A 12,202-nucleotide genomic window follows, 5' to 3' on the forward strand; every position below is an offset into this window, starting at 1 on the left:
TTGCATATTATTCTATCTCTTGGAATGACAGTGAACCTCACCATTAATGTAAAAAGGCCAAGGAGAATAAGCTAATAGAATACACATTTTAATAGCAGCATCATATGGTTGCATATTCCAATGATGTTGGAGGCGTGCGAGTTTATGCATCATCACTAATCCAAATGAATCCAATTATTGCTAAAGGTTGTATTTGCACCCTTAACATGTTTTATTACTATTTTCCAATAATTGATTACATGATACTGATTTTTATATGAGATTTGATGATATTCGATTATAGGTCTAAGTTGTTACGTTGCAACCTCAAGGTAAGAAACCATTAGGAATTTATTTTCCTAAGTGTGATAAGATTAGAATCAATGCCCCATGCAAGCAAAGTTAAGATGATAGAGTTTGATTTTGGTTTATTTAAAGTGTAATGGTTTGGTCTTAGTTTGGAAATTTTATATGTGTTTATGTCTCATGTTATTATTTTGTGTTCGTTTATTTTTTTTGTAAATATTTATTAATTTCATTTTATTTAAGGATGCAACCTAAGATTAGATGATTCATTATTAGCTCTTAATTTTGAATGTTGATTATCGAGTAATAGAATTGGTGGATATATATTTATGTATTTATTTATGTCTTTTTTATGTTGTTTTTGTGAATTTTATCATGTATAAATTGTCTTTTATTTAAAAACTCAATCTAGAATTAAACAACCTGTTATTGGCTTCTATTTTTTTATGTTCATTATCAGGCATTTAAATAGGAAAATACAAGTTTTATAATTTACCATGTGATTTTTATATTTGTTTCTATATGTGATATATAAGTCGTTATTTATTTAAAGAACTCAACCTATGATTAGATGACTTTTTCTTGACTATTGTCATTAAAAGTTGACTATTAGGTATTTGAGTTGATGAATACCTATATATAATCATGTTGATATGTATTATTTGTATACCTTTCTTAATGCTAAGAGCAGGTTGGACTAGATTAACGTGATCCCATATAGATCCATTGAGAATGACTGATGACCTTCAAGCCCATTTTAATCCATATAATCTCTGTAGGTCTAATGTTTATGTATAACTCATCACCTTGATGGTTTAATGCTTGACTATCATAAAAGTGGGGATTAGGTTATTTTCAGTTTTAAATCTAAAACCACTCTTTAAGTTTAAGCTTCAAAACAAAATATGTTAGTTTACATAATTTCAAGCACAACATACATAATTTTTTTTTTTTTAACTAACAACAATGCAGCTTATCTTATATAAGAGTTATGAGGTGATTGTTGTTTTTCATATACATAACTAACCCTTTACCTATAACTTCTAAAAACTTAAGTAGGGTTTCTAACACTATAAAACTAGGTGACAACTCTATTTTTTATTTTTACCCTTAGCTTTATTGATATATCCCTTGCAATGACTAAAAAAGGATAAGTAAAAAATGATGATGAAAACATAAAACCAAGATGGTGGTGTAGCTTCTCGATGAAAATTCTTAATTCCTTTTGTCATGGAAACTCTTATTGATTATTATCTAAAATCACATCTAACCATCATTCTTTTTCTCTATCTTTTTATATCAATTTAATCTCAATCTTAAATCCTGAAACTCATCCTTCAATAATTATAACAATCATCTATAATAATAAAAAAAAAATTCTAAATTCATTTTTTAATTGAAACCTAAAGGACCTTCATCCTTCCCTTGTCAAAAATCAACTACAACCAACACATTCATTTTCAAACTCAAGATCAAATATATAAGTAAAGATTTGTTGAAATATTTTACAACAACCAATCTAGAATAAAAAAATAATTATTATAGTAGATATATAAAGTGTGATTTTTGTAGAATGCAAGTTAGTGGTTTTTGGTGGAATACATTCTATTATTTCTATGAAGTGTAGGTTATTGGTTTTTGGTAAAATACAAATGATTTGTTATTATACTGAATTAATCAAAGCAAATAATGATTTATGGTTTTCTTTGAAAGCCTCTTATAAGGTTAAGGTTTAATGTATTTCAGATTTCTTTTATTTTCTTTTTTTTTTTTGGTCCATAAAATGGATAAAAGTTTAATTTTGATTTTGAATTATTTGTTCCTTATTTCTTTTATTTTCTTTAACTAATTAAAAAAATATCAATGTGGCACATCCTCAGCCTTTTATTTTCACAAAGTGTTGATTATATAAAAACAGTTTTGATGCTTAATCATTATCAACTTTTTAATAAATCATTGATTCATTTATCAATATGGTATTTGTTTTTCATATCTTCCTTCTAATATGAACAAATTACAGTTAGCAACTTAATTTTTAGTGGAGATAGATAACAATCTCGCTGACCAAATATAATGTGAAGTTTTGAACTCCCTAACAAGTTTAAAATAAAAAAGAGATAATGTCAAAAACACAAACCGAAAAATAAATGTAAACGAAAATGAAAGATATAGTAAAATTGTAAATAAAATAAAAATAAAAAAAGATGTAAAATGTGATAAGTAAAAGAAAGAAAGTTGTGACAATTGTGTTAAATTATTGGATGACTTATTTATATTATTACATAGATAGAATTTTATATAAATATAATATCATAATTTTATACAAATTATCTCTAGTATATAGACTATATGATTTTAATCTTAATATAATTTGTAATTTTTTCCTGCACACTTCCTTTTGGCAATCGAATGTATTCCCATCAATTTATAATATCTGCTAGTTACCTTATTAAAGACTTTTATTCTACATAAAAATTAAATGATCGATTATTGATAAAAGTTTTAATTTTTTGATTGATAGTTGATTCTACTATTTTGATGGTCAATTCCAGCTTTTTTTTATTATTATTAATTTACTAAGTAAATGACTTTTCTTTTTAATCAATGACTTATGAATGATTTATTCTTAGTATAAATATAAAGTTAATGACATTAAACTACTTTTTTTTTTAATTATTGAAATGCAAAGATTGTCACGCATAACCAACATGTTTGATGGATGTGTACTATAAAAAATAATAAAAGATTTTGAGGTTTGTAAAGTAAAATCCATTATTCCCTTATACTGGTATTCACTATGGACATCACTTAAGAAGAATAATGATTTATAACAATTTTGGTGCCTAAAGCTTTTATATATATTAATCAGATATCTTCACAATTTTTTTTTTATTTTTATATAAAATTATTAAAATGATGATCATATTGTGCCATAGTTTTCAAATAAGAGTGAAGCTTTTTCTTGAAAAATTAACATTCACTTTATAAATAATTATATGTAAAATTAATTTTTTTTAATTTTTTCATACATTTGCATTAAAATAATCAAGATTTGTTTTTTGTTTTCTTTTGAGGTATTAATAAGGTTTGTAAATAATTATATGAAATACTAAGCTTTAGATAAAGAAAGTATTAATGGTAATGAAAAAGGAATCTTCTCTATATAAATAATTTTTTCCTCATAAATTTATATCATTTCAATTCTTTTGAATTTCTACTTAAATGGCTTTGAATTTTTATTGAAAAAACCATTATATTAATGAAAAGGTCTGCATATTTAAAAAAAAATAAAGAAATGTATAAATAAAAAGAAAGAGATTTGACTAGATAAATATATTCTTACTCTAAAATTTAAATAATTAAAATCCTTTCAATATTGTATTTTAATAGTCATAAATTAAATAAAAAAAATTTCAAATTTTTTTTATAAGATAAGAAAAAAACTAAGAATACTTAGTCTTTTGCTATGCACCCAGATTTAATACTCTATGATTAGAATAATGAATAGTCATTTTCTCCTTCCAAGAAATATCATTGAATTTACTAATATAATTTTTTCCACAAGATTTATTAATTATTATCAAAATGATAGGGGATAAATCAGTTTTTTTAATATTTTTAATCACAATGCAATGAATAAATTACATGTAAAAGAAAAAAAAATATTAAATGGCTTCTTTGAATTTTTAAAACACTAACTAATTTATCTTTAGAAGAAAAAAAAACATAACTAATATCCAAGGTTTTTATGTATTTTTATTCTAGTTTTTTTTATAATCATGTTGACTAAGGGTTAGAGTGTGTGACATCCATGTTAGTGTGTTGGATATGCTCTTCTAAGTAGGTAGGCGTGTGTCGACAAATGACTGATGATGTGGCTATAATGAATTATTTTCTTCTTTTTTTTTTCTATCTCATTGCCTAAAGTTTAATGCCTGGCCTTTCAAAAATTAAAGTGTCCCACCAGTTTGTATTGTATCACTTTTGAATTTTATTTTTTTCTACTACTGTTTGTTTTGTTTTTAATATTTTTTAAAGTTAATTTTTTAGTATTTAATTTCATTTAGTTTTTTTTATTCAATTGGGTTCTCATTCTTTTGATTTTTATTTTTTTATTTTCTTAATTTATTTAATTTTAAATTTTTTTCCTTTCTTATTTTATTATATCAGGTTTGGTCTTTATTATTTTGATTGTTATTTATTTTATTTTTTATTTTTTTTTAATTGATTTTTTTTTCATTTTATCTCTTAATATTTGGATGATTAAGAATTTTACTTCCTGATTTTTTCATGTTTGGCTTCTACACAAGTCACAGATTTAAAAAATTAACTAGATTTAACTTTGGTTTTTTATAGATTCTTTTTTAAAATTTGAGTTTTTTTTTTCAATTTCATCATTTTGACAATAAGTTTTTAGATCTTGAGATTCGTATTTTTTCTCTTTATTTTATATCTTGGGTCGTAAGTTAGTTAAGTTAACTTGAGTTTTTTTCAACATAATTTTTAATTTTTTTTTAATTTTTTTTTTATTTTACTTAAAAATTAACCTCTATTATTTTATTCAATTGCTTTGCTTTACTTTTGTATGATGTTATATTAGTCTCACCAACAGCTATAAACTTGACATGTTGATTTAAGTTAGATTTTCTTTTAATCCTTTTTTTTTTTGTTCATTTCATACATCTAATTTACTAGTAAATAGGTTTTATTTTTTTTTAATTTTTCTCTTTATAAGATTATCATATTTTTATTTTTATTTTATTATCAAATATAACCTTTTAAGAATATTTAGAAAATACATTTCTATGATATTAACAAGTTTTTTTTTCTAATTAGTTATTATATTTTTATTTGTGTTAATTTTTTTTAAATGATATTATTAAATTACCTAAATTTATTCAAATAAGCAACCCCATCTCGTAAACTCTATCATCGTTTAGAATCTTATTTTTTATATATTCTAGTTACTTACTGCTTATATTCCCATAGTTGTTGAATAATCAGGCACTCACCAACTTCAATCCTGCTAGAAAGGCGCGCTAACCCGAAATCCTCACGCTCTGAAAAAGGAAGAGTAAAGAATTCCCCCTGCTCAATATACGAAGTTATGACTATTAAAATACAAAATTTGGACTGAAAGCTATTCTTTTGACACCGCCCTGTTTACTGAATAACACAATGAAGCAGTTGATAGGGCTGTTTTGTATATTGATAAAGTCTTGAGAAATTTGGTCACTCGGATTGCAGAATTTACAGCTTCTGAATCAAAGAACAAAAAAATTCTTACACACTGCAACATAAATGAAATAATTCATTGAACCCTCGAGAAGCCTACAACGGCTGCAGTTCTTGCTCAGTAACTACTGCATCAACTGGTTTGTATGGATTCAATGCTCGTTGTCTGTGTCTCCATATAAACCATATTCCAAAAGCTAATAATCCAAAAATAAACGTAACAGCAATGGCTAAAACCACCAGCAGAAAATGTTGCTGCCACCAGGTCCTGCATAATATGATAAGATCACAATGTTTACAGCAACATAAATGAAATAATTCATTGAACCCTCGAGAAGCCTACAACGGCTGCAGTTCTTGCTCAGTAACTACTGCATCAACTGGTTTGTATGGATTCAATGCTCGTTGTCTGTGTCTCCATATAAACCATATTCCAAAAGCTAATAATCCAAAAATAAACGTAACAGCAATGGCTAAAACCACCAGCAGAAAATGTTGCTGCCACCAGGTCCTGCATAATATGATAAGATCACAATGTTTACAGCAACATAAATGAAATAATTCATTGAACCCTCGAGAAGCCTACAACGGCTGCAGTTCTTGCTCAGTAACTACTGCATCAACTGGTTTGTATGGATTCAATGCTCGTTGTCTGTGTCTCCATATAAACCATATTCCAAAAGCTAATAATCCAAAAATAAACGTAACAGCAATGGCTAAAACCACCAGCAGAAAATGTTGCTGCCACCAGGTCCTGCATAATATGATAAGATCACAATGTTTACAGAATACCATGAGGCACGAGCCATATCAAAACGTATTAAGGCCTAAACGCTAAAAACAACCACTAGAGGGAAAAGAATCCAACAATAGTGAACGCTGAGAACTCTAAGACTCAAGGAAAGAAGCAAGCAATGACCCATAAGGTGCTTTAGCAACTTCCGTATTAAAAGTAGTTTATAAATGAGAAGAGCATAACTTTTCTTCTTCTTCTTTATTTATTTATTTTTTTAACGAAAAGAAAAAACCATAACTCTCAGGTGATTGTATATACATCTTCAAGAACCATGAAATAAAATTTTACATACAAGGACATCACTCAATGCTATGACATGGTGAGTTGAACACAAGTCACTAAAATGAACCCAGTCAATAAATAAAAATAATGAAGCAAAAAGAAACATAAACCAAGTGCAGTTGGGAAATAGCTGTCAACAAAGTAAAAAATAACCTACCGTTTTGCTGAAGCCTTGATTTCCCAGTTAATCAAATGATAACTTCCAAATGTATCAGGAAGGTGCATGTGGGATTCAGCAACACGGGCAATCATGCTCTGTGGGTAATACCAAAAAAATCAAGCAAACATTTCTAATTTTAGGCATAGTCACTAGCTGTACTAACATACAAACAAACTTACAAGAGCAGTGACATTGGAAATGCAGTCAGCAGATTCGGAAGGGACTACAGCCCATTCAATGTACGAAGCATTTCCTTTTTCCATAGAATTCAGAATATAGACCTGAAATCATGCACCTAAAATTATTGGCCTCCTAAAGCAAACCTCAGCAAAGCCAGAATGAACTACAAAGTTGCTTTTTAACTAACTTCTTTTCCCCTATTGAGGAGATGATTATATACTCCCATATTATTTGCATCTACATCAATGAAGCAATATAACCTGCATTGCATTCCAATACAATACTCGTCTAACCTGTGAACTGTTAATGCCTAACTCCTGAGCAATGGATTCAGCAAGTTCTGAAATGTGAAGCTTCAGGTCTGAGTAGTTGACATTCAACATCATTTCAAAAGTTATTTGTCCAATTTTCTTTTCATCTGTCCATGAAAGTAAATCATTAAATATGACCAGAAAGCATCTTGATTGAGCTATCATAACAGACCATAAAAGTAAACATGATTTGTTGAAGAGTCAACAAGTGTATCTAGTGTAACTTCAGAATCTTGGAACCTGATTCATCTCAACCGAAAATATAGAGTGAGGATTTAGAGCACATGCTTTAGACTTGGGGACAGTTCCGTGTAAATGTTCTTTAACGTTTCACAGTTGGCCCAATTCAAACCAATATTTCATGGCATGAAACTTAACCCCTCCTGTTCCAGGAGCCTGCTGGGTATGGTTTATTTCAAGTACTTACCATCATCTTTTTTAACATAAAATGGATTATTTATTCTATACATATTATGTAAGCAAACAAAGAACATATAATGCATTTTGACTTTGTTTGAGTAAAAATATGAGTGAAGAATTATAAAGCATTTTGACTAAACTTGTGTAAAAAAAACACGGGACAAAATTTTGACTTCATTTGTGTAGAAAAACATGGGGGCAAAAACAAAATCTCTTCACTCAATGATCATGACTTAAATTGAAACAAAATCTAAAACATGACAAAAAAAATAATGAAACAAAATAAAATAAAGGTTGTTTACAATAGTGTTAAACAGATTTTTTATATATAATATATCAGAAATAAATTATGAAAAGAAACTTTTGAAATATGACTTAAAGATACATGATTTCTACTCATTGATCATGACTCAATATGGAATAAAAACAAAATTATGACTTTAAGTTGTTTACAACATTGCTGTGAAAATGATTTCATAGACATAATTCTTAGAGCTAATATGTGATAAGTAGCGTTTTAAATAACTCAAAAGAACTCACAAGTTACGCCAAATTGGCTGTAAGGATACACAGTCAATGAAGCCTAAAAGTATATCTTTACTAAATGAGGAATATGGTGAAAGAAGATAACAAAAGACCAACTTGCCATGACAAATCCAAATGCTTTGGCTTACAGAAAAAAAAGTTTGAAATTGTAAAATTTCCTCAAATAAAAATTCAAGAAATTTGATGTGTTTGAAACTGAACAAATGGTAACAACCATGCATGGATTTGCAGGAAAAGTTTCATTTCATCTGAGCCCACCATGACTGAAACTCTGCTGAAGTGCTAGGATATTGAACCAGTCATGAAAGTTATGCTACTTAAGCCGCTAGAACCAGAGTAGTTCCAATAGGTGTGAGCACAAAAAGGTACATGTTCATACAATGATTTAAGTTCATTGCCAATATAGGAGTCGCTCAGAGATCTGGAACTTGACATACCTGGAAGACCATAATGTTTTTGGTCACTAGGTGCCATGGAAGGTGGCATTTCTGTATTTGAGTTATTTCCATTTGAAGATGAAGGTGCTGGGGGTGGTGCACCATCTACATTAAGTCTTTCCCATAATTCTGAACAATTAGTCTTCCAAAAACCAATCTTTGAATTTTCACGATCATACAAGACAAGAGTATTCCGGACAACAATTCCTGTTACAAACAAAAGTTCACAAGCAACACAACTCAGGACTACAAAAATACCTCAAGAATACATTGCAGCATATTGCTGATGGAAAATAAAAGGGCAAATTTTCAAACAGAGAGCATAATATAATAAATCATCAAAACTCATGCTCAGCAATTTTGCATACCTCCTAGAAGAGTGGTTGGGTCCTTTCCATTTTGGAATATACCCAAACAATATGCACCATGCACTTTTGAATGCTAAGAAAAAACAAAGTGAATAGAATAAGGACTCAATCAGTAGCTATAAATAAAATAGCATAGTGAGTGAGATCAGAGAAACGAAAAGGAACAAGGAAACATGCAGCTTTTTACAGGATATATACGTCTCTGTCCCCCAACCATTCTTAAAGAAAAATTCTAGAAAAACCAATTACTCACTCGGAATAAATAATTTTCTGGTGACAGTAACAACTTCTGCCCATTTCCAAATACCATCTCAACCACTGGAAAGGAGCTTGACAGTTGGGAAATATCACTGGAGAGAAAATCATTTACCACTGTTAACTACACAAGAGTGATGACATAATAATCCAGTGATGAACTTAAGCTACAACCTTCTATTTATCTAAATGCAATACCTTCCAGCACCAGAAAAGCAAATGTCATTATAATTTGGATCAGGCCCACGGATGGGCTTTAAGGAATGAAGCTCCTTCATAATCTGCATGCCCATCTCAAAAGATGGTAACACAATATTAGGAACAACTACAAGACCAAGGAATCACAAATTGATGCACTATATCATTAATAGTCTATCAAACTAATCTGCTTTATTCAGTACACATTCATTGTGAAATCAGAGGTATCAAGAATATATTTCATGGGAACACGGAGGATAAGAGAAAGAAGATGAGACTTCAAGTAAATGCTTAGCAATCATTCCTTGAAATATATGGATTAAGAATTTAAGAATAATTATGTTGAACTTCGACCAACCTTGTTTAGGAGAGACAATAAACATATCTTGGCATTTGATCAAAATTTATTCTCATAAGATGGACTTAGTGATGTATGACAGCTTCAGGTAAAACAAGTTCTTAAATTGTATGATTACCAGAAACACATCTAAAAATCAAAATAACATAATTCAGAAACTTGCTACTCGTTGGCTGCATCAATTTTGGTGATATATATAGCCATAATATTAGATAGATGCAAATACTTCTTATTTTTGTTTGAATGCTACTCGAAATGCACCATTCATTAACAATGTCAAGGAGAAATAGCAGGCAGCTCATTCAACCTTATCATGTTATTTAGCATAGAGAAAAATGATTCTCCAACAGGATATTGTTGTGAAACAAAGTTCCACTAAAGTTCTGTACAAAAAGAGCCAAAAAAGAAATAAAGGGTAAAACTTAAAGAAAAGTAGCTTACAGCATCCTTAAATGACACGAAAGCTGCTTCTGGTAGGTAAGCATATGTTGTACCACTATCCAGGATAGTTCCATGTTTTCCATCAAACACTGTAGGATTTAGAGGCAATGGCTTTCCCGCAACATGTATCTCCTTCAGATCAATGTTGTAATATGGACTGTTGCCATCCCGAAACTAGAGTAAATAAGGGAGAAGTGCCAAATGTATTTGTTAGGAAAGTTTGAAAGGTGTTATACCTCTAAGACAAAAAATCTTTAACAACACACCTGCGCACTGGGTCAGACTGGCTAAAAACCATGTTTGAAGGGGGCGATATACCACCAAGAACCATCGCACCTCCACCAATTCCCATTCCACCATAACATAATGAGAATGAATCGTTAATCACACCTTTATCAACAAGATGATCCACAATACTAAGATCCCCACGACCCAGTCCCATTATGCCATCAGCATGCTGACTGTAAAGGTCACCAGTTTCCATATTTTCACAACCAAAAACAGCACGTTGAGGAGCAAGTGCACTTAGATTGCCAAAGGATATGATGTCCTCACCAAGAACGCCACTGCTAGTACTCATTTCAGCATATTGTCTCTCATAAACACATTGTTGCTTTTCATCGTCGCAATTGCAATCTATATTACACTTTACAGATTGGTAAGTGCTTGACAAATCTGGTTGAAACTTTGGATCCTGGTGAAAGATAAAAAAAAAAATAGCAAAGAAAAAAACTTTATTAATAAAGAAAAGGAACATTTCCAGCGTTACAGAAGCATGTTGGACAATAAGTCATCCTCCAAAACGATGAAAGCAAAAGAAAAGAGAGGAAAACTATATTATCCCACAACGACTCTGTCAGCATGTTTTACACGCAGGTCCTTAAAAAGATTCCTGCCCATTATTGTCAACTAATTATACCACTGCACTGATGGCACAAGACCATCAAGTCTTACAACGCTCTTACTCCTTTCATTCAAATTGAATTATGCTCATAGTTTTTCACTAGATCTCGCATTATTTAATTGATACTTCCAACACAAAAACATTTTTGTTTCTCAAATTTAATAAAAATTAAAAGATACCTGGTGCCTGCCGCACTGCTCACAAGAAGAACATGGAACGTAAGTAACACTACTGCCTGTATCAACAATCAGCGCAAATCTCTGTGGCGGCGTCCCGATCCATAGCCTTGTTGTATAATACCCGTTGATAAGGAGATCATCGTGGAGTCTCATGCGCGCATTGGGCGGAGCATTAGCATTGGATCTCTGGAGAAGGCGACGCGTACTGGAGAATTTTGTACACAGATTTGGAGGAGATAGAAAGAGTGGTAATATCATGGCAGAGCGGGAACTGTCGAGGAGGAAGGTGGTTCCATTGGAAGAGACGCCGTGTGCGGTGGTGGTGATGTAATAATAATAATAAAATTGAATGAAAAGGATGGTGAGTTGAATCAGTCGCGCCATGAGTGAGTGAAAGAGTGAGTTGGAGATGAGTGAAGAATACGGTTCCAGCTCAAGCGACGGAGAGGAGAGGGGAGGAGGGTGTGTCGGAAGGAAGGCAGCGTCGAATGCGTGAATTGAAATAATATTTATATTTATTTAACCTTCAAAAACTGGCAAAGTCTTTCTGGTACAGAGGAGCTATCTCTCCCCCCAAGATGACACCTCTTTCTTCTGGTTTTAAATTCTCACCTAAGTTTCAATTAAGCCACTAAAGAATGTTTTGTCTCAATTTGGTTCCCACAATATTAAAAATAAATCCTCAATTTGGTTTATTGCAATAACGAATTGGCTATGAAATTTCTAAACCTTCACAACTCAATACCTGTTCGAGAATCCTTATAAATAGTTCAAAGATAACTTTGCTACAAAAATGTACATATTACACGAGTTATTTTTTTCATTTTTCTTTCTATTCTATCATCTC

At 30.4% G+C, this 12,202-nt stretch overlaps 1 protein-coding gene across 1 annotated transcript; it reads right to left on the bottom strand.

Annotated features, from left to right (window-relative positions):
* Positions 1–5,360: 5,360 nt before the first annotated feature.
* On the bottom strand, positions 5,361–11,939 carry LOC105119443 (aspartic proteinase-like protein 2). Its single transcript, XM_011017585.1, has 11 exons — positions 11,356–11,939; positions 10,539–10,966; positions 10,273–10,429; positions 9,474–9,556; positions 9,274–9,370; positions 9,021–9,093; positions 8,653–8,859; positions 7,232–7,356; positions 6,938–7,039; positions 6,756–6,853; positions 5,361–6,274 (listed from the first exon to the last, which is right to left on the bottom strand). The coding sequence occupies exons 1-11, from the start codon at positions 11,737–11,739 to the stop codon at positions 6,103–6,105; spliced, it is 1,926 nt and encodes a 641-aa protein (XP_011015887.1). The 5' UTR covers positions 11,740–11,939; the 3' UTR covers positions 5,361–6,102.
* Positions 11,940–12,202: the final 263 nt, after the last annotated feature.

Source organism: Populus euphratica, unplaced genomic scaffold, assembly GCF_000495115.2.
Source record: "Populus euphratica unplaced genomic scaffold, PopEup_1.0 scaffold2961.1, whole genome shotgun sequence".
In the NCBI taxonomy this organism is placed as follows: domain Eukaryota; kingdom Viridiplantae; phylum Streptophyta; class Magnoliopsida; order Malpighiales; family Salicaceae; genus Populus; species Populus euphratica.